Here is a 27,850-nt window from a genome sequence, read left to right on the forward strand (position 1 = left end):
TATTTCCATCAATTCAAAACCAAAATTAAATGCAGCAGTTTTGTTTGATTCACTCTGCTACAATATTTTTAACATCAAACCACTGTAACCAAACCAGAAAAACTCCAGAACCAAGTCTTTAGCCTTTGTCACCTGTTTTGTTTTAAATGCTAACCTTTAGCAGTCTCTTCTGCAATATCAGCCAGATTTTTATCTAGAAAAAGTCTGAGAGGAAGAAGCCAAATAAGAAACACCTGTTGGATTATTTTTTATGTATCTGTTCCAAAATATGCAAGTGCTGAATTGACAGCCATTGACTTACTGGGTCTGGCAGATGATATACTTCAAGAAAAATCCAGTCTTACATACTACGGATTCTCCCTCCAGAGAAACTGTGCCACTGAAGCAACTGTGTAACATACAATATTCTCAGCACCCTTCTTTGTCAGTTGTTGAACAAACAGGCACAAAAACCCCCAGTGGATCAGCCTTCTGCTGTATGATGGGAACTGAGCTGCCATTTACAATCATGTGTTACACTTCTAATTTGGACTGTGTTATAAACCATTAGCCTCATTCCTACCCTTAAATAACCCTTACCTCTTCTTCCATTTGCCATCTAATGCCACGACTCAAATTGACAACCATGGGGCACACTAGTTAAGTAAAAGTTTCTTAGAGTGTACATTACAGCTTGAAGCTCTACAGAAATGGATCAGCAAGCGGTAAAGGCTTGGATCAGGCAGTACTTTCTTGCCCACTTTGTACCAAAGGCCTAGAAATTTTCTAAGGACAAGCAGAAGAGGCTATAAGCAGACTAACTGGGCTTGTTTTCACAGTGTTGGAAAACACATTAAAAGCATTTTTATTTTGAATTATTACATGATGTTTTACCTGTATTTCGAGTTCTTTAATGGTTTTCCCCAGTGCCTCTTCAACACTCAGAATCTGAGATTCTTTTTCAGAAATATTTTTTTCCAACTTCTTGACAGTGTCCTGGGATTGCTTGAGAGAACTCTGTGTATTTCTCAGTTCTTCATGTGCCAAAATGTTCTTCAGAATAAAGGAAAGAAAATCCACAAAAGAAAATTCAAGTATCTTACAACATTAGTAAGCACACCTTGATTTAAAAAAAAAAAGCCAAAAAACCCCCACACAAAACTGCACTCCCCTACTCCCCTGTATATTTCAGTGTAGTTTATAAGTGTTCTTACCCTCTTCCCCTTAATATGTACAGTCCATTTCTATAAAGGCAGAATTCCTACCATTGAAATGGTGTCCTTTATATCCTCTTTGAGTTGGTCTGTCTCAGCTTGGAGAGACTCCTCTTTTTGCTTCAGGTAATCTCTTTCCTGGGTTAGAGTTTTTACTTCCTCCCGACATTCAGTAAGCTGCTGAAGAACTGCCTGGATCTCCGAATCCTTGGCCTCCAGCCTCAATTCCATAATCTTTTCTTGCTCTTTTAATTGCTCCATTTCATTTAACTTCTGCTGAGTCCCAATAAAATCTTCTCTTACCTCAAGAAGTTGTTTGTGCTCTGCTGTCTTTTCTTCCAGTTCTTTCATTTTGCTAGAGAGCTTTAGTTTGTAAAGGAAAAGGCCAGACACTTTCATTGTAATGCAAAACTGCATAACGTGTACATGTTCTCACAGAATCTTAAATTCACTTAGAAAGGGTGAGAGATGCTAGCTTTCAACAAGAGAATAGGAAGTTCATCATTTCACTTTAAGTCACTGCTTATATTCTTGCCCATATTAAGAAAACATTTGTTTATGGAACCTTCCTGTGGTTCCTCCTTAGCAGCAAAAGTCTTACTAAGACATAACATCATACATGAAATTGTAGTATAGCTTAGGAATTATCAAATTAGGAGTTATCAAATCCATAGCTGGAATATGACAGCCATATCAGTCCCAAAAGCCTTGTCAAAAATATGCATCTTCAGTTCCCTTTTCTTAAGTGTTTTTTTCCTTTCTAATTGCCAATTTTTGCAGTGATTCTCTTTGGTTTGAAATATCTTCTGTTCTAACCAGCCTCCAGTTCCTGATAAGGAAACTTTGTTGCTATGACTTTAGATGGAGTAGATCATAGCAGCACATAAAAAAAATTTCTTTTCCCATGCTTAAGTTGTATCTTTTTTCTGCAAATAAGAATTAAAAGGTCAAGTATAGAAGGAGAACACATAACCTGGAACAACATATACACTTCTTTGCCTATGAAGAAAGAGACCATTGAGCTGCATAATCCTGCAACCTTATACACCTGGCATAGGATAAGTAATATCCACTCATGCTAGCGGAATGTCAATGATAGTGTTATTTATACCTTGAAGACTACTTCTCAAAGAAAGTTTTTTTTTTTTATTCTATGAATGAATTCCTCTTGTCTTATCTGTAAAAAGGAGCGAGCTGACACTGACCTCCAATTTCACTTCATCCAAAGCTGTTTTAGACTCTCGTGCTTCTTTAGATAGAATATCTATTTGGAGCTTCATTTGTTCATTGTTTTCTGATGCAGCTACATATTTTTGCTGTAGTTCTTCATGGAGCTGTTTAAGTGCTACATATTCCTGATCAGACTTCACATATTTAAGTTGTGCATCTGCTAGATTGTCTTTTGATTTTCCAATTTCTTCAGTCATATGTTTAAGTTTAATTTCATTATCAGCTACTTCAGAAAGCAGTTTTTCTCTTTCCAATTTTAATATGCGCAGCTCCTCACATTTTTCAAGAATCTACCAACAAAAAAGCAATAGTAATAGCATTTTCTAAATCAGTATTTGTCATAGCTGCGTAATAAAAAACATGCTTGTATGCAGATATAGGAAGTAAAGTACAGACAAACACACAGCACAGTACATTGGGTTTTGCTTTGTTGGGAGGGAGCTGTCTAGCAAACAATCCTTCAAAGAGAAGCAAGACAGACAAGCCCCCTCCAAAACCTTGAAACCTCTCCTCTAAGTCTTTAGATGTTCTTTAAATATTTCCTTTTTCCTATGTTTGAGCTAGGACTGGACTTATACTGCTAGCAATAACTCCTAAACTGAATATTTTGATGTATCACTACTTTCTTCATGATACAGAGTTTATAAAGTTTTTAATATCTAATTAAGTTTTCTTTATTAGTGGAAGTAGACCACTGGAAGGGTTTGGAACTTTCTGCAAAGCATTCATGAGTTTGAGATTACTTGCCCAGAATAATTTTCACTGCACACACTTAGTAGCAGGTATTTAAGGATAAAGAAACCTGGAAAGTGTTCACAAACAAACCCTTTAAGACACATTTATAGCAAACTTAGTCTACTAAGCCCTGACCTGCCAGGAAACAGCAAAGTTTCCTTACAAGTTTTCCAGAATTTGCAAGTTAAATCTCTCACTTCTCAAGCAGCATTTCTGCTAAGAGGTCTTGAAATTTTCTCTTTGCCCATTTAGACAAAACCTCAGTTTTAGAACAGTAAACTGGAATCAGACACCATTATACATACACACAGAGTTATCGTGGTGGCCATGGCAAATAGGTAGGCAAGTGTTGGACTAGAAATTCCCAATTAATTATAGTAGACTTTGTGACTAAACATGTGATTTTAAATTTATTCCTAGGTGCAAATATTAAATACCCAAGGAACAATAATTTAATGAACTTAGTTGTAAAATCTCAGGTTATTTGATTCAAGACAACATTTGGATTTAAAACTTCATATCCAATAGGCCTCCATTAATATGTTACCAGTCAAGTACAATATAAAAACAAAGAAAAAGTTATTTTTTTGTTTACCTCCTTCTGCTGTATTTCAACAGTACTTGGTAGAGACTGAAATTCTGATAACTCATTTACTTGTTTTTGTAGAAGTGCATTCTCTTTCAATGCTTTTTCTAGTTCTCCTTTTAAGTCAGCTGCCTTTTTTTCCAGCTCCACAAGAGAGAGCAGATCTAGAGAATTAACAAGTTCAGATTAATAAGAGAGTGAGTGAAAAGCATGTTTTAAATTAAGCAGAAGATTCATAATGCGTTCTGGATGTCATATCAGTATAATTCTAGAAATGTATATTTTACAATGGCCAACAATTAAAAGATGAAACTACTGGTCTGAATTTGGTCATCAGTTGTTAGGTTGACATCCAGTTTATTTTAGATTCTCCCTGACAGCCTTCATTAACTTGACTGTCTTTGTGCGAAATACAAAATATTCCATCAGTTGCAGTTTTCCAAATAGTTCAAGAAAGTGCTAAAGCAGTTACTATGTGCCAGCAGTACCAGATACTCTAATATTTTATATTGACAGAAGCTCCAAGTATTTGAGAAAAAAGGCCAAAGTCTTCCCTATCCCCCCACCGTTACGGGGAAAAGGGAGGAGAGGGGGAGGGGAAAAAAGCACCACCTGAAACAGTACCTTTTGGAACTTTATGCTCCATCAGTGAAGTTAGCCTTGTGTTTTCTTGAAATACAGACTGCAACTCTTTCTGCAAGTCAGCTTGCATTTTCTTGTAACTGGCTTTTCCTGCTTCTATTTGGCTTTGATAGAATTGAACATCCTTTTGCATCTGCTTGTAATTATTTAAGAGTTCATTCTTCAGGAAAACAAAACAACATGCAGGTCACACACAAAATAAAAGTCTACTTGTTTAACATTTAAATATTGCATCTGTCACATTTCCTGTTGTCACTCTGAACAACTTTGGCCTTGATAAATATGGCAGAATAAGCCACAATTTAACAACTGCATTCCTGTCAAAGTCCTATAACAAAACATACCTTACTTTAGAGGTCAGGGGCATCACTGCTTCTATTACTTTGTCTTTACTCCTTCAAAGCTCAGAGTAAGTTCCATCCCACTTTTGAGTTCACATCTCTTATTCTCTTCTGTTCTCTGGTAAAATTAGTTTTGGAGTCTTATATATCCTAGTAACTCCCCAAAGACTGTTCACTGCTCGCTCTCTCTACTAGTAAACCTAAAAACTAACTGCCCACTCCTGTGGAAGAAGCCTCTATTTTCTTTTCATCTTTCTTCTGAAGACCCATTTTCCATGAATTCCATAATAAAAACATTATTTGGAGCACAAGTAATTAGCTTTCTCCAAATACTCTACCACATTTTGTCTTTATTGATTGCCGCCTTCACTGGTCTGGGAGCAGATAGGCCCTTAACATCATTTTGTACAGCTATAAATGTAGTTTAACAAGTACTTGCCATCTTCTCCTTCAGCTCCAAATTTTCAGTTCTGAGAAAAGCAGATTCTTTTTTGGCATCCAAGGCTATGGTTTCACTATCTAAGAGGGATTTATTCAGCTGCTGAATTTCCTCAATTAGCTTATCAGAATCTCCCTGAAAAAGACAGATAAATACCCAAAGAAATCAAAAAATATATAGCCATAATAAAGCAAATGTGTTCATTATAATGCAGTTAAAATGTGAATACAGGCTCAGAAAACTTGGTAAGTTTACTCTAAAAGGAACAGTGGCAGGCTTGTTTGAGAGATGGGATAAAAAGCAGCATTTCCCCTAGCTTTACTTCAGAGTCCTGCTGTATGATAATGTAGTAATTAGCATTTTAAGCTTTGTAAAAAAGTTTCCTAACATCTGTAGGGAAGCAGATTTCAATTATACCAAGGTTATACCTAAATTTAACCCACCTCCAGCAAAACCAAAACCATCTCTCAACCAGCAGAAAACTCAAATTTACCACTGAAAAAGACGTGTCCTTTTTTTCTGCTCCCGCTTTCTTTAATTCTTCCACACGATTCTGTAATATCTTTATTTTCTCCTCTTTCTCTTTCAGCTGTTCCAATTTGGAGTTTATTTCTGCCTAAAAATTGGAGAAAAAAGGGAGAAGGAAGATTCTAGTACCCAGTCTGGTTTTTCAGGTAAGAATTTAACAAAAACCTGCTTTGTACATAGTAAGCATTCATGGGTTTTAGACATATCCTTCTTATAGCTGGTAAGACTAACCAGAACCCAATGATGTCTAGGTTGTCCTCAGCAGGTACAGTATTTCAAGATAAACAAACCAAGCACATTTCATAGAAGTCATATTGCATGTAAATTCACGGACAGGCTCACCTCAAGTTCCTCATTGTACACTTCAGCATTTGAAACTAGATTCTTTAAGTTGGTAATTTCATGCATTAGTTGTATCTGTGGAGCAAATTGAAGCAAAATTGCAGAGGATGTTAGAAAGCACCCACACCAGTAGTTTTAGTTGCCAACACCATGAAAATAAGCAAGGTCTATCTTGTGTTTTCTTTTCTATTAGTGGGCAAACCATATATACACACGCATATCTATTTAAACAGCTACAAAGCAAGTTGCTACATATTCTTTCGAATAGATAGATGAGATGCAAAGCTCTCTTTAGCTTCCCAGTAATTAGAAAGGATTCAAGTACAATTTAATCTGCAACAGCTGAGAAGCAAGAGCAATGTGATCAAAGCAATTAATGCAGAAATTGTACAGATATGTCATTTCAAATTCTAGTCATGTTAAGCAGCTTTTTATGACACAGTGCAGATATTTATCATTTAATCTATTCACTAACAAGAATGAGAAGGTGCCAAAGTTGAGGTAAAGCAAGCCATGAACACATTCAGTGGCATCCTCTGAAAGGAAGCACAAGTAGAAGACCAGAGAGAAAAGCACTTCTAAAATTGAAGAACTCTTTTCTTTCGGTCTTTGTTAGAAAAGCTTTACAACAAGCACTCATCTACAAGTACTTCTGTGTAGTCACAAGCACAGGTAATGAGAAAATCCAATCTATATTTTTAAGATCAGTGAAAATCTTTAAAACAAGCACTCTCCTGTGAGTATTTCTACGTAGTTAGAATAGCGAGAAGAAAACCCAATCTGTAACCTTAAAAAACAGAGGACGGTTGTAGAAGATATGGTACAATACTACTGTCAGAAGTCATTTAATGTCATTAGAATAAGAGTTTACCTATATATGTCTGCGGTGATTTAAACTGATAGATTGCAACTAATGTATTTAGTGAAGTATGTGACCTTTCAGCATTGCTGTAATTAATCTACTACCTGGGTATCAACAAATGCTTACATTATGGACTGTCTTCAGATACCTATCTGAAAACATGAATCATTCAAAAAGCAGTTCTTGAACTGCTACTTTAGAATATTGCATCTGTTATTAGATACACAAAAGCTTTGCAGGGAAAACAGTAACTAAGGATTTGTTAAATGTTGGCTGATAAGGAAGATGGCACAATTAGTCTAGCATACAAAGGGTCTTCTAAAGAGAGTCTTGAATACAAGCTAAATCAATCTGTTATGGATCCATTTTGTTTAAGATCCATAAATCTTCATAGGGAACACAATGGAAATGAGAGGTGATCTTGTTAAATTGTAACCTGAAACAACAATGCAAAAGGATAACTTCAGCTTCAACCTTAGTTTCATGGTCAGAGGATATTAAACTGACTAGCATGTACAAGTAATCTGTAGAGAAGGTATCAGGAAAGAAATGGAATAATGCATCCATATCTTAATACCTCAAGTTGTTAGTTTGGGGGCTTTGTTTGGTTTGGGGTTTTTTTGTTATTTGTTTTTTTGTGCTGTGACTTATTTCACCATCTAGCCCTTGGGCAGCTAGAACCTAATACATGTAATACATATTTTAGGTTACAGAATCAGAGCATAAAACATTTGGACAAACAAGGTACAGCTCCACTAACAGCACAAGGAGGTGAAGGGAACTGAAAGTCAGCATTTCCTATATCATGAGTTATCCAGCAGGTAGGTTTATGTTTTCTGATTTCCTGGCACAAGATACAATGTTTCAGTGTTCCACAGACATTACTATTCACACTATTATTTTAAAGTATTTTCTTACTAAGTTAAATAACATGTTAAAAGTTAACGCTCACATAGTTCAATGGATTCTCAAAAGCCAGAGCTATCTTGGATTGTAAACCAAGATGTTTTGCACAAGAAATGTGAAATATGGTTTAGTAACCATACTTTAACTTCAAAACAGTTCTAAAATGTATTTATGCAGCAAAACAACTGTCTCTTGCAGAAATCTAGAGTGAAATTCAGATCATGCATATATAAAAATAATATATGAATACATATAAACACACACACAAATATATGTTTAACCAGACTTCAGTATGCGACCCTCCAAATATTTAAGTCTGAATTTTACACTGAGTAAATCCAGCTTAAATCCTGGGTTCATTCATTCTGTTGCTGAACATAGCTTATAACACCATCTGTTTGTGAATCAACATCCAAGTATACATACACTTAATAAACTCTAGAAAACATTTAAGCATAGAGAATTCTTGTCTCTGTATTTATTTCAATGCACCTTACCTCATGATCTTTTTGTGTTTGTTTTTCCAGTGCTTCAAATTCATCCATTTCTATTTTTTCCTTCAGTTTCTCTTTCATTTCATTTATTTCTGATTTCAACTGCTCATTTTCCAATACTAGGTTGTTAAAGTTAGCTTGCAGGACATTGACCTCATTTACAGCAATATCCTGAAAAAGCAGCACAAGAAGCTTTAGAAGTTGTTGGAATGTCAGTCTCATTTCTAGAAAATACAGAACAGACTTACCTTTTCTAGTGCTAACGCTTCACAGAGTTGCACAGATTCTTCAAAGTCTCTCTGAGTCTAGAAAAAGAATCACTCTCAGTTAACTGATCTACAAGATCAAGCAAGTTTAGTATCATATTCTTGTTGCTTGCCTTTTCACAGCTAGTCCTGTTTAAATACCAAAGCTTACTGGATCATTCGCCACAAAACCATAGAATCGTAGAACCATCCCACAACTTCAGAGATGACCAAGAGACTTATTTTCTAACCAGTTATAATAATTCTTGAGACACATAGAAGAATATTGGTGTTCTACAGAAGAGTAAGGCTGATCTTACTGAGAAGCATGTAATGTATATGCACTGTATCAGACAACCGAAATAGATTATGATGTTACCCAATTCATGTTAGGTCCAGCAGTCCATTCTACATCCGAAGTTTGATCAGGAACCATCAGACATTGGTTGTCATGTTCAGAATTCTCTAACATAGCTGAAAAGAAAGATGTATTAAAAAATACAGAGTAGCAGTAGATTTTAAACTGGACATCAAGAATTTTCTTATCAAAGAATTTTACCACATTGGAAACAATCATTCAGTGGCAAAGATGTAGGACACTGAGTAGGACTTCTGAATCTCATGATTTTCTCTTATGAAAGGGAACAACACTGACGTCCAGTCCCTACACTTATGCTGACCACCTTACCACAAGTTACTGAATACTAAACCAAATCCAGAATATATACTTAATTACAGACTAGGAAATGTGTTTAAGTGTCAAGGAAAACCACTCAACAGTATCCTGCAAGATTTAAAGTAAAAAGCACCACCGCCCCACATACAGACACCCCCCCCCCCCCGACAATCCACACACAAGCAAAAAAGCTGGACAGAAGGATAGGTAACAAGGCTGTAAGAAGATGCAATTCAGCAACAATACTGTCCAATTATTCTCTTGTCTTCGGTTCAACTTTTTTTTGTCCCTCGTTCCTCTAATAAGTCCTTGAATTTCTCTGTATCTCAATCTGATCTTTGAGTAATGACTTCTCTATTCTTGTTGAGGATTTTTTTATCCCCTCCTTTTTGGGGGAGAACACGGTTTGGATGGATAGTCTGTGTTAAGAATAATTTTGGCTACTTTTACAAAAAAATGGGGGGTTGGGGTAGGCTGCACAGCAGAAGTATCTGCAGACCCTTTCACCTCACAGCTCTTACCTTTGGTTTTAACAAATTAAAAAGCTCAATATCCAGAAGAGAGGGGGACGGGGGGGAATTTCCTTGGAAAGTGTGTACAGGGACATTTAGTTTGGTGTTTTTGGTTTGGTTTTTTTTTTTAATTTGTGCTATCAGAGAGTCAACTTACCCCCTTTGGGAAACTAAGTAATGCTTGCAAGTTATCCAACAGGAATTTGCTACACGTTATTTCCGCTGGGATAGTAAGACTCGTGCTCCCACTTTTTAAATAAAATGAACCTTATTTTCCAGCACAAGAACTACCAGTATTATTGTGCTAAAACCACTTCCCTTCCAGGCAGCATTATTTGCTGGCAGACAAATGTAATTTCCTTATGGGCTACAGGTAACTCTTTCAACACTGGGTTCCATGGAACATAATTTGAGTAGTATAGTGCCAACTAAATGTAGCTTTTGTATTGTTAGCAAATTAATTTGCTTTTTAACAAGTTTATTATAAAGGGATTATTTCTCATTTCAAAGCTGCTTTGCAGAGTTTCCTTATTTTTTCCTGAAGATACTTACAATCCTCCACGTCTGGTAGTGCCGACAGAGACATTTTCATTTTTTTTGTTTCAGTCAGCCTTGGTTTTTCAAAGTCTTCAAAATAGCTCACATTCGCCTGGTTTATTTTACCAGGAGCCCAAGTAACTCTTCTTCTTCTCTTGGCCTTTAGAAAAAAAGTATTTACAGAAAAAGTGATACAACCAAAGCACTAAGTAGAGAGTAGATGTTGCATTAGGCTAGTTCTGTAACAAGTACCAGCAGCTAACTAGACAATGTTCTACAGTTTCTTCAAAATTAAACTACAGCATAACAGTGAAAGCAAAAGTCTCTGCAGTCTGTTCACTGCAAGGCAACATTGAATTGATACTCACTCAGAAGTTATTTTAAAAGTTACCCCTTTAAAAATAAGAAGTTACGTGAAAATTGCCTATCAAACTTATTCTTCATTGTGAATATAACCCTATATATTTAATATTACCTTTTGCAAAGTATTTCAGAGTTAACAAATAAAATCTACAACAGGTGCTTACTTTAGCATTCTGTTTTGAGGAAAACGAGGCAGAAGTCACCAGCATCTCAGTTAAGTTTCGTATCCTATCTTCCTGTACTTTTTGAAGAGAATTTTTTTCTTCCAACAGCTGGGCCAGTTGGTCTTTTTCCATTGCATGAATTTGAGTCTTTGAAGACACCTTCCATAAAAAGAATATTACTCAAACTGACATTTTAAGATACACAGTTACTAATGTTTAGAAACAACCACACACATATATTCTTTTAAGTCTGGAAGAGCTGTCTTTAATCTTTAACAATGAAACTGACAGTTTAGTCTACAATTTACCTGTGGACTTAGCATTTAAAGGGCTCAAAATTCCCCAAAAACAATACAGCCTCAAATTTTTCTAAGGACAAAAAAGTACTCTTTCAAGTGTAACAGTTTAAGATGACCTTCCCACGGTGCCAGAAGCCTGAAGCTCTTTAAGAACTACGATTCAATTGTCAAATAACAGCAACCTATTCTAATACATGTGGTCTCTTAAAATTTGAAGTACTGAAAATTTATTCTGTTGTAAGGCAACTGCATTACAGTAGCTTTTTTTTTGACAACTTTATTATAAGCTTACAATAGAGTAATTTGAAGTTCACATGGGATTTTCCAACAAACTCTTCTGTACTTAATTAAGTACTTTCCTCACTACCTAGTATCTCAGAAGATAGCAAACACACTTCTAGGTGAGAGTTTATACTGCAAATTAATTCTTTTTAAAAATAAGAGGTCAGTTATTTTTTCTTAAACTTCCCATGACTAATTTTTATTTGGAAAAAAAAGCATCTTTTGATGATTTAATTCACCAAAACATGTTCAGAATTGTGATTTTCCTGTGCTTTATATTACGATGTATGCTCTAACAAGACTTGCAAGAGTGCTCCTCAGCTCCATAGATTTTTGGAGAAAGATGAACATAGGATAGACCACACTGTTTAGTGGGAAGTTACTGTTGTTCATTTTCAAAAATGTATCTTCTGCCTATACGTGACATCAGTTTTGCCAGTGATCTTACGCAGTTGCAACTTCTTGCAACTCAAACTGAAGTTAAACATCAGTAAGGGGGAAAAATATGAATTAAGTTGGAATCTTTCAATAACTTCTTATATTGCAATTAATTATTCCTTTTGATCTGTGGCAATATTAAAGTGTGCTATAAGGCACGACAAATTTTATTTCTTAAATACATTAACCTACAGAAAGAAAGCAATTCAGTTAGTTGACCTCATTCAATGTTAGCTTTCACACAGATATGTTGACTATCACCAGTTGTTCTAAACTTCACATCACCTTTTGAATTTTGACTCTCTCAATAGAAATGACAGATATCACTTTAAAGGAGTTTACCTACCCCTCCAAATTTAACTCGTTTTGGTTTAAAACAAAGTGTTTCCAAATAGCTATCAGTACTAAGGATAAATTAATTTTAATAAGTTTGTTACATACTTCTTCCAGCTGCTTTTTCAAATCCAGAATTTCTTTGCGATATCTCTTCAGGAGGGCATCATCATCAAGTACTTCATTGACTTTCGGAGTATTCTTCATTCTTTTGGCTGTATTGGCAAACTGGAAGAATATTCTCTCATGGGCAACAGGTTTGATATATTTGTTCTCTAAAGACTTATTCTGTCTCATATTTCTCAACAGAATTAAAGGGACAGTTTCAGATAAGGAGCAACATGTAATAAAGGACACGAATATTTACATTTGCTTATTTTTCATGTATTCTAAGCTTCAAAAAGGTAAGTTTTCTTTGCTAGATATTAATACCTAAAAAGTGAAGCTTAACATTTAAGCAGAAATATACCAAGTTATTTTTTATTAATAAAAAGCTCAAGAGACCACCAAAAAGCAAGACAATCCTACCTAAAAAATACAGTTCATGAATAGTTCAGTTACTGTAGGACCTGTCTAACATCTTGTGTTAGCAAAGACTTGTAGTTCTAACTGTGTTTGGAAAAGGCAAATGAGAAAACAGAGGTTATCTACTGCCTGCAAGGTGAAAGAAGGAGCTTTGCTCCAACTGCCAGAAAGCTCTACTTAGGCAACCTAGTAGAAGATGATGACTGGGAAAAGATGCTGTGTACAAAACAGATATTCCAAGTTCCAAGTCCACAGAGGACCTTTAGAAGATTCAAGTGACTACAGGTCCAGCAGATTACATTTTCCACTCCTCCGACCTGTCTACAATGAAGCCTTGAGTCAGAATAATGCTTGAAAACATGTGAGGAGTTTTACCTGAAGAGTACTGAGCGTTTCATCAAAAGAAACAGGAGTGATTGTACAAATAATAACCGTCTTCGCATTTCCTCCAAGGGAGTTCTGCAGAATTCGAGTCAGCTTGCTGTCTCTGTAATTTATGAAGCTGATGAAGAAGAGGAAAGAAAAAAAATGAAGAAAGAATTAATATTTTTGTATAGAAAAAACACAGTAAATATCTTTTCTAGAAGTAATATGTTATTTGAAATAGTTACCTATATAAAATCCTTATATATAATCCTATTTTAATTTCTTAGTTTATTAGTGACTTCTCTTAAAACAAGTATACAAACACAAGTGCTTACCCGGAAGGGTCGTCACAAAGTTTTTTGATAACTTGACCCAGAATGAACAAGCTCCGGTTTATATTGCAGCCTTCTTTCAGTCGGACACCTAAGTATCACACAGTAATTTTTATTTTATTTTTAAATTTAAAACAACATTAAGATACATTTTCAACCTGTCAAGCTTTTGTGCTAGTCATGCTCAGAGGGATTATCCAAGAGTTAAATCTCAAGTGCCACAATGCACTATGACTCAGCAGCAGCCAGTTATCAAATCCTTTATAATAGCCGAAATGCATCAAAATACGATAGTAATCTATCACAAGTAAACATTAATCACTTCACATAGTAAGTTGCTGGGGCCATAAGATCTTTAATTTTGTTTCCTGTTTAAATTTTGCAAATGCCCTTATTTACATGTGTAGGCATACCAAACCAGCCTTAGATACAACTTTTGGGCTAGTTATTCCTTATAAGAGAGAATATTAACTTGCGTTCTTCTCAGATCATTTTTTATGATAAAGGTATTTTCGTGCAGCTTCATGCTGTTGTTAACAATCAAACTTCCTCTTAGCTAAAGAATGAGCCACCTATGCACTCTTTACCTTTACATATGAGTCCCTACAAGCTTCTAATGATTTCTTTACTACAGGTGAAAGTTTACTGATTCATCTCCATTCTATTAGTTCAGTGCATGACTGTTGCTGGACCTGCTATTCTAGAAAAGCCACATTTCTACCCAATTGTTTGCAATTTACAGCATTTTCAGTATTTTCCTGAGTAGATCCTGCCCTACCAATGGGAAAAGAAATTATTTATAAACAATAAGTAACACAATAGCACATAGATCAAATAATTTCCTTTCTATCATAGTCTCTCATAAGGGTTAATTAACAGAAGTGGTCATCAGAAGAGCCTCATTTAACACTCACCTTCAGATCCTGTTTGACTAGCTCTTTCACTGCCTGCCAGATCTACCAAGTTCTGCAAATTCATTAAATATTTCACAGGTTAGTTCTGAGGAAATTTAGTTTCAGATCTTCTTAATTCTAAATCTCTGCTAAGAATTTAATGAACTAAAGTTACAGTTAGAAAAAAGCAAGGAGGTCTGTCAGCTATGGATTACTTCCAATAATGTTACTACACACATACCAAACAATACTTTCAAGGTACATAAGGACATGGAATAAGTTTGTATGAACTCTATTAATACCACCCTGAACAGTATTTCAAACTTGCAGTGCAATTCCCCCTACCCTCAGTAACAGAGACATAAACATAGTTTCTCAATACAGAAATGTTGACTACAGATTAAAGCCGTAGGAAGCTTCATAGAACCACAGATCATCTGGTCCAGTCTTTCATGGGAAAGCAAGCCTAGATGAGATTATCTAGCACCCTGTCCTGAATCAGCTGTATGTCTCTCCTTGCCTGTCAATGTGGGGATAAGGAAAGGAAGAAATTAAAAACCAGAGGAAAAGCCTCACTCAATCTGGTTTAAAGTCAACTAGAACTTTATAGCATCCCATAATGATTTGCCTGAGCAAGTAGCCCTCACTTTAATTGGTTTCTGTTTTAGAAGGGCAAAATCCTGTACTAACTCCACCAAGCAGCAACAGACCAAAAAGGCCAAAACCCCCTCTATCTCCCCCCGTTAGTAGAGGTTACTATAAAGTCAGTTGGAACAGAGACAGGGCAGACGGTGGGGGGTGGTGTTAGAAGAGTAGATCCCATAAGCTACAGTGAGAAAAAAAAGCAGGCAGTAGTTTGCTCAGATACTGCATGGGTAGTGTTTACATTCAGATCCCAGAGCTTTTTCCACATGAAGCCAGAACAGAAAGCACTTTCCACAATGCGATTGACTTAATGCTATTCCCAATTCCGAGTAAGAATGCTCATGCAGATTTTAGCAAGCTCAAATACTTTCATATTGATTTCATTCCTCCAGTTGATTTGGATTCTTTTCTGGGAATCAAGGAAAGGCTGGTTAGGGAAGGCTTCAGAAACCAAAACACTCCCCTAGACATCAGTGTATTCCCCCCAGCTTGGGATGTTTCATATACTAGTAATCCACCAAACAGATACTAAGTGGGGTTACTTTTGAAAAAATCAATCTTCTGGCAATTGCAGCTGTAGATCACATGTTCTTTTAACAACAACTGAATCCGAGACTAAGAGAAGCCTTAAGGTAACCCACTTTAGAAGTTATTTCACTGGGCTTGTCAGTGGTCAGGAACTGCATGTAGGGGTCAGGAACTTGTCAGTAGGGGAAGCTGCATTTAACAAAATGCAAGAGCACTCTGACAATAGTCCCTTAGGCTCCTGGGAAGGGCATAACACTCCCCAATCCAGCACAAATTGTCTAGGAACTATTCCCGTGTCAGAATTCCCTTTGGTGGGAAGATATCCTCTAGATAACATCCCAGGAGTTTCCCTCTATACAGATTATCAGAAACATGATTTCTGCTTAAGAAATGTCTGGTAGAAGTTAACAACTAAGCGTGCTTGTGATGTCATTATAAAGCAACATTCTTCTCTCAAACAAGCGGTAACAGTAAATTCTCAACTTAAATGCCTATTTAATAACTTCTCCGAGTACAGCTTACCAAGTGCGATACCATCACTGCTCCATCACAGTTTGCATTTGCAGGGTCACTTCGTTCTCTGCTTTCAATGATCTAGAAGAAGAGGATGCAATAAAGTTTTTGTCACTTCAAAAATAATAAAAACGCTCCTAATAGTGAAACAGTTTTTACCATTCTGAAGATCGTGTGAGAACGGCTGCTGTGTTCGTTCATTTTTGTTTCTCCATAATGGCGATTTTCTGTCAAAAAGCAATATTAGAATACTTCTGCTTATATTCTGATAAACTGGAGATAACAAAGTACAATTTTAAAACTCTGAAACACATTGATTTCTGAATATAATCTCAAAGAGATACCCCATGATTCTAGATATATCAGATTCATCAGGGCTTTTCTAAGATAGCAGCTGACATTGGCTAAACAACTTACTTTCTCCTTTTCTGATCCATTCCATAACTTGTTCTGGGGCAACCACCACCTCTTCAATCAGATCTTCTACATAGGTATTCCTCTTAAGAGCAAAAACAGTAATAGATTTTACTGAACTCTAGAACTCACTTCAATACATTAAGTTAACATTACCAGCAATTGTTATGGTATTTATTCCAGTTTGCTTCCTTCTTAAAAGGAAGCAATATCAGTTGAATGTCCTTTTACTCTGAACACAAGGAATGGGGAAGTTTAGACCTTTATCAGAACTGTAGCCTAAAGGCACAAGAATCAAATAGAGATCTAGGAAGTTTCCCAGAAACAAAACTGGTAAGGGAAATATCCGTCTGGACATTTTCTGAGGGAATCCAGGAGTATATTTCTCAGTAAATGTTATAAAGCCATAATCATACAACTGATAAGTCTCCCTTCTTGCCAAGTTCCAAATGCATTGATCATTTAGGGTGTTGAAAGAAAAAAAACGACCCAAACCAAACCACCAATTTTTATTATTTGCTACAAAACTTAATGTAAAGAAACTGAAGATGGCATTAATATAGTTTTTTTTCCCTACTGATCATCTTACTGAATAGTTCTAGTCTGACGGTTATTCTATGATTACTGTAGAAGAAAAGTGTATCTACTTTGTAGATGATATGAAGATAGTATTAAAGTAACTCTGTATATCTGTTGAAGACTTCTAACACATTGAGCTAGAGGCTTAATATCACATTTGTAGAAGTTTTATTAGCTAGACAACTCCCATGTATTCACTGTCAAAGTTAAATAAAATATACTCTCCTGGGAAACTTAAGGGATTAAGTCTACATTTACAAACATTTATAAAGATAAACCAGCAACAGCAAGCCCAACTTCACTGTTGTTACTCTACTACATCAAGTGTCCTTCTGGTAATTCTGAAGATAACAACTACACAATTTGACACAGAAAAGTCTTCAACTAGATGCCTCTGAAGGCTGCTTTTTTTTTTTTTAACTTCTTTTACTCCAAGCAGATACAAGACTTGCACTACGTAACATTCACTTACATTAACATCCTCACGAATTCCCAGAGGCTTCTTTTTCCTGATATCACAGAGCAAATCTGTAATGGTTTCATTGTAGATTTCCATGTAAGAAACCCTTAGCAAGAATTCTCTATCTGGAATCTAATGTTCAAATTAAAAAAAAAAGAAAAAAGAAAAAATAAGACTAATCAATGAACACCTTTTAACGCAAGTTTTCTGAACTCAGAGGTATACATGTTTGGATATTGTTCCACAAATTTCTTCCCCCTCCCCATCCTCTTTGCATGTTAGCATCTACCAATACAGAATCATTTTTCTTCTATCCCACCTCTTTCCAGCTGCATTAATGGTATATCACTTTTAGTAGGTTATAAAAGTGAGATAACTGCCCTACAGAAGTGTGACAATAGTCACCCCACTTAAATGCCACTTCCATATCTAATTTCCTCCTGCTTAGGCTCTTTCCTCTCTGTGTACCTAGTCTTCTCTCTGCTTGCTTAGATTTACTTTACTGCTGCTGCTGCTTCTTCTCCTGCCTCCCTGGTAGAGAATACTGGGGTGAGGAAAGGCTGCACAATGGACTCAAGGACTACAGCACCATGGAAAGTTTCCTTGGCTTTAGTTACTTTTATAGACCCCCTGATGTACTCTGCACCTCCTCAAAGGAGCAGTGACCATTTCACATAACTGATAATGACTACCTGAAATCCTCAAGGCAGAAGCAAGTGCTCTGTATATGATGTTTTGGAAATCACTGTTTTAACTTACACCTTCTCCTTACTTCCTATTAGCACTGAGCAATTAACCTATGATTCTTTTGAAAGCCTGAAATAAGTAAATTTAGTGTCATATTCTTCCCACTAAAAGTCTTCAATACTGTTAATTTTTCAGTTTTAAAATAGCAGAACAAACACAAAGCTTCACATTACCTTATCTACCACATTAATGAGTGAGCATCTATTTATACTTGTAATCAAGGTTTAGTATATTTGCAAGTTTAACACACCCCCCCTCAGTTTTGTACCAATTTGATTCTAACTAAAAGAGTCCCATTATCTTTCTTTTTAAGCACTCATCTTTGCAAGGCTAGCAAAGCAACTGCAACATATAGTCCAATATAAATTCGTTTTCTTCATAAGCTCCTTGACACTAAAATAAATTTTTCTGTAACAATCAGAAAGAATACCAGTCCTTTCAGTCACTTCAATTTAATGGAATTACTCACCTCACAAATAATTTTGAAAACATGTTGAATTGCCTTAGGGATAATGCCCACAGAATCTTCATTTCCCATCATTGTGTATGTCTTCCCTGAAGCAGTCTGTCCATAAGCAAAAATTGTGCCTAGAAAGATGTATTTCATAAGTAATTAGTAAAATGTAACCATTACAAACAGGATTTAAACACAGTTTTAAAACTTACCATTGTAACCTTGCACAGCTGACTGTATAATTGGAACAGCTACACCTTCATATAACTGCTGAGTGTTGTCACTTGAATGAAAGACACGATCTTAAAAAAAAATTAAAATAAAGCATGTAAATCCATTGTATTGCAAGTCAAAAACAAGCTGTCATCTTACTCAGTATTGTTGACTTCAAATCCAATAAATGGGCATCAGATTGTTTGTAGGACAATTCAACCATAAAATGTAGTTGTGACACTACTAACACAGGCTTTCTTTTTTTTTTAAAAAAAATATTAAACCCAGGACCAAGAAAGATACAATGAACAGCCAACAGACAGATCAAAAAAAACCTAAGAATGATGGACATAGTTAAACAGTCATCCCATTTAATCCTAAAACCAGTTATGGCTAGTTTATCTATGAGGATTATAAGCCTGACAAGACAGGCTACTTGTTAAAACTCCTAGGTTGGAGCATGCTTTTATTGAATCTACAATTTGGGAAAAATCTTTGTAGTGGCTACATTCATATTAACCGAGTGAATCGGTAGGAAGAGACTGAAAGCAAGGCAGTTAGTTATGAGGACCTAACATCCACACTAGGCACTTTTCAGTTGTGGGTTCCCCCACCCCTTTCTCCCTAAATGCTCTGGACTAGCCCTAGTCTAGTCCATTTGTAAATGGAATTGTTATGAAAAGAATCCAGCTCATGTTCCAAAACCGCTCTACAGCATGAACTAGAACAGAAAAAACAACGTCTGTCAGGAAGCTGACTTCAAAAGCACATTCCTGGTACTGACTAAAACCGAAATCCTGTGTGCCCCGCTAGTACTCTTTCAGAATTATGAAGTTAGAAAAAAAGGTTCAGGGACGTTGCAAAAAGCTAAGGTCATTGATGTTAGGATACATTCAAGTAGCACAGTAACGAAGGTCCATATAAGCATCAAAATAAAATAATCGCTTTCATATTCTTACCATAACTGAATACTTTTGTACCATTCACTTCAGAAATGGTGTTATTTTCACTTTTCCAGTGGAGTGACACTTTATCTTCTAGAGCACTTTCTCTAAAAGAAGAGATGTTCTGTTAACTTCATTAGGTTAGGACTCCGCTCCTACAACGCGGGTCTACCCCCACCTTACCGCGAGCACCTCTCACCCCCAGGCCCCCGCCAGCCCTGTTTGTTCCGGCTCTCTCCTTCCTCCACGGGGACGGACGCCGCATTTATGCCCCCGTCTCCCCCTCTTCGTAGTGCGGTAGCGGCGCCCCCGGGGGCCCAGCAACACCCGGGGAAGCCGAGGGACCCCGAGGCCGCGGACGGCACTACAGCCTCCCCTCAGGCCGGGGGCTCGGGTGCGGCTCTCCCGCCTAGACGGAGCCTCACCTGGCGATGAGCGGCCGCACACGCACGCAGACCGTCACGGCTCCCTCGTCCGCCATCCCCGCGGCCGTTGGGCACGAGGCCGCCTGCGACAGGGAAGCCGCTCACTTCTCTCTCGCCCGCCCGCACCCAGGGGAGCAACACAGCGACCCAACCGCCACCGGCGTTTGAACTGCTCCCGAGGCCGCTTCCTATTGGCCCGCGCAGGGCAGACGCCACGGCGGAGCGTACCACTCGCCAACAGCTGACGGGGGGGGAGGGGGGGGCAGGGAAAGCGTAGCGAGGCATAGATGGCTGAACAGCCCACGAGCTGTCCCGCGGCACACCCCTGTCTGTCGGGAGTCCGGCGATGGTGCCGGCCGGGGCTGCGGCGCCGTAAGAGTGGCGGCGTGCGGGGGATGGCCGCGCTCCGCGGGAGGGCGTCGGTGGGCGGTATCGTTACCGTGCGCTCCGTCAGTAGCTTAATAAGCTATCTACTGAACTTAAATAGTATGCTTTCACGCATAAAAGTGACGCTGCCATGCAATTATGTTTATTTTTTTGGTTTAAGTAAAATTTATATGGGTATTGAAGTGCGGGTTAGAAAAACAACATGAACGTTTGGTGGATGGTGGTTAGGGTAGTTCAAAGCAGTATTATTTTAGGAAACGGAGGCAGACTGTGCCTGCCTGCCCTTCAAAGAAAAGGCTACTTCATTGTGTTGTCTTCCAGTGAGAGCAATGCAGCCCTCACGCCAGCGCGGGTGGGCTTGGGGGCAGGGAAGGAGGGGAAGGTAGCTGCAAAGAGCCTACAGAAAGCAAAAAAGAAGGCACGCTCCAATTGCATTTCTTTTAAGTCAACTAATTAATGACTAATTTATGAAAACACTATTCATGTTTAAACTTTTAAAATAAAAACGTTTCCCCCGTATTTTAATCTTCCTCCTCCTCCTCCTCCTCTTCATCATCCTCAACAACATCTTCCTCATCTTCCTCGTCCTCAGCTGCAGCTAAGGCTTCTTCCGTCGCAGCCTTGAAAGCCAGTTCCTCTTCCAGAGTGGGGTCTCTTGTCTCGGTGGTTTCTGGCCCACTGGGGTATTCTGCTTGCACTGGTGGAGGCAGTGCGGGAGTATGGTTCTCTGGACTGTATTTGTGACCCCAGCCAAAGTAGATGTTATCAAATTTCCTGAGAAAGAAAAGTGAAAGATGACACATTCTCCCCCCAACAAAACATCAGTGGAGACGTTGTCAGGCTTCCTTGCTCTGCTGTGCAAAAAGTCACTGTGGTGCAGATATGTGGTAACAGAAGTATTTAAAAGACAGTACCATGTGTAGTGGAAACGAATGAACATTTGAACCACAGAATGTAGCTATTTTCGTAAAAAGTACCACCGACTCAAGAATACAGGTTTTAAATCAAGGACTGTGCCGAAATACTAACTGGACATTTATATCCATTAACTTCATACTAGCCTTTCCAATGATTATTCATTTTCAGTCTTAAATACATACTTACTGTTCCTGCGTACATTTAAGTGCTCTTCTCCATCAGTCTCTGGAGTAGTTAGAATTCAGTCAATGAATTAATAATAAAGCAACTTTGACTTCATTAGACAGGCATCTGTGTCTAGCATATACAGTCTGTGTTGTAACCACGTCAACTAGCTACTCACTTGCCAGATGCAAAGGCGTATGCTCCGGGCCATCGGTTAGACTGGAGGATTGCAACAGCGTATTGTGGGATCAGGTTTGTAGAAGGCTGAGCTGTCCACGCAGGGATGTTTTGAATTCCTGGAGGCAGCCCAACACACAAAGTCTATGAAAAAATTGACTTAGGAGCCTCTACAAAATATTTAAGACTGAGCTACAAGACTCTCACAGAATTCAAGCAATGGTTATAATAAGTTGCATGTTAGAAGAGCCAGAAGTCAGAAACAGTAAATGTAGGCGCTGTATTCAAACAGGTGGTTTGGATGTATGGGTAGGTAGCACAGGAATGCTAATAGAGCCACGTACAGAAAAGATCCTGCTCCTGAAATTCAGTAGTACTCACCGCTGTTTCTTTTGTCAAGGACTGTTTATCACTTACGGATAAATTACATAGTTGTATTTCACCTTGATCGAAGAATGGAGAGTAGGAAAATAATTTACTATTGATGTAATCTAATATTCAGGTTCCCATATTCCCATGATTTGCTGCAGTAATATGCTACAGGAACTAAATTCTTATTTGTATATCTATCCATGTGTGTACATATGTATTTTTATTTATTTACATGTGCACACACACTTTTTCTTGTCTAAAAAGATGATGGAAAAATAGCTGAATGTATTTCATGTAGTGAGCTGTCTTGAACTTGCAGTAGCCTGACAAGTCTGAGGTATTTTTTCCCTTTGTATTCAAGAAGATTGTTAACTAGTAAACCAAATTATTTCAGTTTTAATGTCAATACTGTTAACCATTTTGCTTTTGATCAATTTTGTAAAAGAATGTGCTTACCCTACAGGGGCAAACTATGTTGCTCCATGAGGCATCAGAGACCTATAACTTCAAATATTTACTACCTAAATGCCAACATTCCTAGTGGCTCTCTGTCAAAAACTTCATATTCCGTGAAGAATACCTTCATCTTCGGAGAGTGGAGTGAGAAGAGGAGGTCCTATTTCTTGCTGTAGTTCATCTGGCTCCTCTGCTTTCTCCTCCTCTTCATCTTCTTCTTCTTCTTCCTCTGACTTTTGAAAAGGATTAAGCCAAACACAGCGACCCTATAATTGATATGGAAAAACAATAAATGCTTGTAACAGTCAGTGAAAGAATGCAGTTAAAACAATTAGCTCAGGCACACGCACACAGTTAAGGGAGGGGGAGAAGAAAAGAAAAATGTATATTCCATAATTGGTATATTGTTGGCAGAATATTGTATCCTCTTGGCAGAGTGTTCCCTATATCCCTCATTCTTCCCTCATCCCTGCTTACTATTTCAGAATAACCTTATACCTCTGTCATCAGCTTTTTGTTATTTTGTAGTCTTCAGTTCCTTGCCAGTTTGGTTTATATCCTTGCTAGATTACCAGTTACCGCCAACTAAGAGGCTTAATTTATGGACTTTGCCCCTTCCTTTTAAAGTCTGCCTTGTTATTTAGCTACCAGTCAGAGGAACGTAACAAAATGTTCTTAAGATTCTAATGCATATAGATTTTATTTTTACAACTATTGTTTTGCTGGTAATAATTTTAAACCTTATTTCCTACCATTCGCTGTTATTTTACACTAGCATTTTTGAATTGGTAGACTGGCCAGCAAGTCATCCAGCAATGATCACCAAATTAGTAATACCTCTTTCCAGCACTAGCCTGATATCACAAGCTTTTAAGCTTTTTCATTTGCATGTTTCACAGCAGAAAGTAAGCGACAAAAAAAAAAAATCAGAAGAAAACATCACCTAAGTTCCATTTTAGCATCCTTCCCAAGAAAAGAGAATTTAAAACATTTTTGTCAAGTAAGGACTTCAAAAGAGAAAACCTAATATAGAAGATTACCAGAAATTATTGTTATCGATCAAGACCTAACTCCATACTGTTATCTAAAGACAGGTTTCGATCTCAAGAACACACCATTGAAAACAGTACTAAACCAAGAAGGTTCCTAAATATATGTATATATAAAATATAAAAGTATATATGTGCAACATATTTATATGTTATATACTATATCAAATATATTTTCTGTAGAAAAATATTTCAGTCCAATACTATTTCTGGTGAATAGTTCAAATGTGCAGGTGAGGAGCTTCATTTACATTCTGAAACCCTATGAGTACTGCAGTGTGAATGGTATCCGAGGTCCACGTGAGCTATGCCAGAACATACCTGCTTTAGAATACTCTGTCCATGGTGTACCCATGTGGCGAGAGAATCCACCATTTCAGCCACAGAAAGGGGCTGAAAATCAGGGTTTTCTTCATATGTATCTCTTCCTCCTCCCCCCTCCTCCTCTTCGTCTCCTTCTTCCTCTGCAAACTGGTAAAATCCAATGGGAGAGATCTGGGTTCCTGCTGAGATCCGAGCTATCTGTGCACGCAGGTAATTGGCCTCATTTCCAGGGAAAGGAGGAAAGCTCACAACAGGAGCATCCAGCCTACCAGTGAAGAACTTCTTGATTTTCCTGGCACAGACAATCTGGGCTGGCGTCACTGGAGGCAACTTCACCCAGGGTTTGCCTGGCTCATTACAGACAAAGTAGACATATTTATTAGCCCCAGTCCCATTTTCTTCTTTTGGGATGACGGGTGGGGGCTTATAGGTGGACTTTGGTGGTTCATCGTCTTTTTCTTTCTTCTCATCTTCGTCTTCGACCTCACCCATCCCTTTCCCTCCTTCCTCAGTAACTTCTTCCTCTTCTGTTTCCTCCTCCTCTTCCCCCTCATGGTACTGTACTTCAGCTATAATATAGTTCATCTCCAGGCCCAAAATTTTGCCCCAGAAGCGACAGGTCTGGATTGGCTGAACACTAATTAGTTTTTTAAGGGCAAGGAATACGTGATAGGATTCATCCTTGCTCAAGCCAATTCCAGCCTGTTCAAAATAAAAGGCTGTTTCCATCACATTAGGCAGAGGGGTCTCTCCCTAGGAAAGAAGATCTGGAGTTAGAGCTGAAGAATGGTATAATTATCTATTTGAGAAATTAAACATGTTATCCACTGAATGTTATATTTCACTTTCCTACAGTGCCACTCATTGTCTCAAAGTGCTTTGCAGACATTCATTCACTACATCTTCCACTATCATTTAGAAAAATTAAAATGCTATTTTAAGGGAAAGAAAAGAACACAGATGAACTGCAGCTTTTAGAATACGGGATTTCAAAATTCAAACTCACTTTTAATTACCGCAAAATAAGGAAAGTCAGAATTCTTACACAGAATCTACAAAGGACTTCAGTGCTAGGGCATGTCAGCTACGTAAGAGGCCTTGATGCCCGCAAACAGTGTCACTGTGTTTCTTTGTGGCAGACGCATTTGGGGAAAATGTAATAAATACTTCACACCAGACCAGCAGTATTTCTCTGGAGTGAATGTTGTTCTTTTGAACACCTTGACATAAAGCTCCCTGCATTTTTTAAAATACTGGCCCCTGCTCTTACTGAAGTCCATAATAAGACTCCACCTGGCTTCAGTGGAAGCAGAAATTGGCCAATAATGAAGATTTCTTCATTATCTTCTCTCATTTCGTGGGGGTAGGTGATTATATCACACAAAGATATTAGGAGTTGTACATGGCAGGGTAGGGAATTTGGAAGAAGTAGTGCTAGTTTCGTATGGAACTTCTTTGGCCCTTCCAGGTTTCTTATATCAAAGCAAGATAGACAGGAGTATGAAAAATTCCTTTCTGAAATACCCTACTTTTTTCCATTTTTACCACTGTACACTGTTACTGTAAAATAAGTAATAGGCTATGGAAAAGATGAAAGACTCTCTCTTCTGATGTTAGTATTTGTATTCTGCAATGGCAATTCATTTGAATGTATACTAGTAACTTCATATGAAAATCAATATCTTGATTAGTTTCCCTTGGTTGTTATAAGAATTATCTTAATTTTTCATTGGGTACAAATGCCTCTGCATATAAGCAACTGAATACTGAAAAATACCCCATTTTAAGAAATGGCTTTTCAATTCTAGTAGTCCTTCATTATAACTATATTTTTTTTGTTGGAGAAGGACAGACTGGCACCACAGCTGGAGCTGGAAGGATCACAAAATTCTCCATTCTCTATTTTACAGTAGCAGCTGTGCACAATATTCTCGAAGTGGTGTCCAGAATTATGGTCACTTTAGGTAAAGAAATGTCACTTTTAGATAAAGAAAAGAAATTTGCATGCAATATTCCATGTTGAACTGGCATATGGGAGATATTGTAAACTTTACTTTCTGTTCATCATCTCTAGAACATCTATGATTTTAAAGGCTCAGGATATTAGATTTACTGCAGGAAAAAATCCCAACTAAGTAACCAGATGGGTTTTCTTCTTCACAGCTAAACATGGGACCAACTCAGCTATGAAGAGGGTACATGGTACTGTGGCTGCAATTATTTATATGATCGTGAGAGGCAATACTACAAGGGAGATCACAAATTCCTCCCTTCCTCCTTTCCCTTCCCGCCATCCTCCCCCCCATTCCCTGGTATATATGATATCTATTTTTCTCTGATAACAACTCACTATCTCTTCTTCTAGTTCTTCATCTCCTTCTCCATTTGCCTTGAGGAACAGAGCTTTACGCTTTTCTGCAGCTTCAAATGTTGGAAGAATCTCATGTTCATCTCGAAGAGTGTCCATTTTTTTCTGCAACTGAGCCCACTTCACATCCTTGCTGATATTCTCAATTATGTCTACTGCATTTGTGGGCTGTTCGTCCAGGATCTTTGTTAGCATATTAGCAAGATGATCATATCTGTCATATAAATGTAAATATTAGTGGCCTACTAAACAAAAGTCTTAGAATATTACGTTTTTAATATCAAAAGTAGAAGCTAATCACCTGGAGCTTTGGAGAAATCACTGGAATAGTTAGATGAAAGGGGATCATGGAGCATTATGGGAAATTAGACTTGAAACTAGCCTGATTATAATATACTTAGGAGTGGTCCCATCTTCCATTTTTGGTATATACCGCACGTGCCTCAGGAGCTGAAGCTGAATTTAAACTTGCTCTTAATCAAATCAATTTCCCTTTGAACTCTGTAAATTCCCTTAGGAATTTTGATTCTGAAAGATGCTGGACAAACACAAGTATCACATAGCGATGAACTATTGCATTTATAACATTCTTCCATTCTATATATACCTCCCTGGTATCCCTCCCCTTCTTAACATAACCCTTACCAACACCACTTCTCTCTCCACTCATACTCCCTACCCCTTTCAATTGTGTCCTTTTTTCAGACTTACAAGTTTAGGCCAGATGTTGTGCTGCTCTTCAGTAAATAGGCTTTTGCATTCTGAATTGCCAGCATTTGGGATTTGGGATCGGGTATCTGATCATCATATGGACTGTATCCTGGCTGATAGAGACCATAACCTGGTTCATGTGGCTGATAGGGGCCATGCCCACGTTCATAGGCTTGACAGGGATCTTGTCCTACTGCATATGTCTGATAGGCACTTATTGGTTCTTGTGTTTGGTAAGGGTCTAATCCTAGCGCATACGACTGATACATGCTTTGCCTTGCCTCCTGTGCCTGATGAGCGTCTTGTCCCAGCACGTATCTCTGGCTGATGTTTATTTCTGGCACCTGTAGCTTGTAAGCGGCTTGTTCTGCTCCCCGTGGATCATAGGAAGCTGGTCCCGGTTCCGACTGCTGAAGCTGATAAGGCTCTCCTTCAGGCTCAAAGCCCTCAAAAGGCGGCTGCCCGGGGCCCCGCTGAGGCGGGTGGGAAGCGTACGGCTCGGGCCGGTCGGGGCTGTGTCCGGGCCACAAGTGCTCCCTGAGGCCTCGCTCCTGCCCTTCCCGCGGGACATCCTGGGGCGAGGGCTCCCCGGGAGGCTCGGCCATGGCCTGGCCCGGGGGGTGCGGGCCGGGCCGGGCCGGGAGCACCGAGCCGTCCCTCAGCCGCCCTCGGCTCTGCTCGTCGCGCAGCAACGGCTGCCGCCCGCGGGGCGGAGCGTCGCCGAGGTAAACCGGCCGC

General features: G+C 38.2%; 2 protein-coding genes across 2 annotated transcripts in view; both read right to left on the reverse strand.

Annotated features, from left to right (window-relative positions):
- Positions 1-20,241, reverse strand: part of CENPE (centromere protein E) — a 38,251-nt gene extending 18,010 nt beyond the window's left edge. The window contains exons 1-25 of the mRNA XM_076336838.1: positions 20,186-20,241; positions 19,776-19,867; positions 18,816-18,905; positions 18,619-18,737; positions 17,415-17,534; positions 16,367-16,448; positions 16,109-16,176; positions 15,959-16,030; positions 14,285-14,336; positions 13,374-13,461; positions 13,048-13,174; positions 12,256-12,375; positions 10,796-10,954; positions 10,284-10,428; positions 8,923-9,017; positions 8,547-8,603; positions 8,302-8,469; positions 6,037-6,111; positions 5,660-5,782; positions 5,167-5,301; positions 4,369-4,546; positions 3,754-3,908; positions 2,399-2,713; positions 1,245-1,556; positions 874-1,032 (exon numbers count right to left, since the gene is read on the reverse strand). Of these exons, the coding sequence (XP_076192953.1) occupies positions 874-1,032; positions 1,245-1,556; positions 2,399-2,713; positions 3,754-3,908; positions 4,369-4,546; positions 5,167-5,301; positions 5,660-5,782; positions 6,037-6,111; positions 8,302-8,469; positions 8,547-8,603; positions 8,923-9,017; positions 10,284-10,428; positions 10,796-10,954; positions 12,256-12,375; positions 13,048-13,174; positions 13,374-13,461; positions 14,285-14,336; positions 15,959-16,030; positions 16,109-16,176; positions 16,367-16,448; positions 17,415-17,534; positions 18,619-18,737; positions 18,816-18,905; positions 19,776-19,867; positions 20,186-20,241 (3,162 nt within the window). The remainder of the gene's footprint in view (positions 1-873; positions 1,033-1,244; positions 1,557-2,398; positions 2,714-3,753; positions 3,909-4,368; positions 4,547-5,166; positions 5,302-5,659; positions 5,783-6,036; positions 6,112-8,301; positions 8,470-8,546; positions 8,604-8,922; positions 9,018-10,283; positions 10,429-10,795; positions 10,955-12,255; positions 12,376-13,047; positions 13,175-13,373; positions 13,462-14,284; positions 14,337-15,958; positions 16,031-16,108; positions 16,177-16,366; positions 16,449-17,414; positions 17,535-18,618; positions 18,738-18,815; positions 18,906-19,775; positions 19,868-20,185) is intronic.
- Positions 20,242-20,692: 451 nt separating this feature from the next.
- Positions 20,693-27,767, reverse strand: LOC143159655 (radial spoke head protein 6 homolog A-like). The gene is made up of 6 exons (XM_076336839.1): positions 27,113-27,767; positions 26,384-26,615; positions 24,031-24,786; positions 22,785-22,926; positions 21,834-21,951; positions 20,693-21,346 (listed from the first exon to the last, which is right to left on the reverse strand). Exons 1-6 carry the CDS (start codon positions 27,715-27,717, stop codon positions 21,094-21,096), a joined length of 2,106 nt encoding a protein of 701 aa, XP_076192954.1. The 5' UTR covers positions 27,718-27,767; the 3' UTR covers positions 20,693-21,093.
- Positions 27,768-27,850: the final 83 nt, after the last annotated feature.

Source organism: Aptenodytes patagonicus, chromosome 4, assembly GCF_965638725.1.
Source record: "Aptenodytes patagonicus chromosome 4, bAptPat1.pri.cur, whole genome shotgun sequence".
NCBI classification, from domain to species: Eukaryota; Metazoa; Chordata; class Aves; order Sphenisciformes; family Spheniscidae; genus Aptenodytes; species Aptenodytes patagonicus.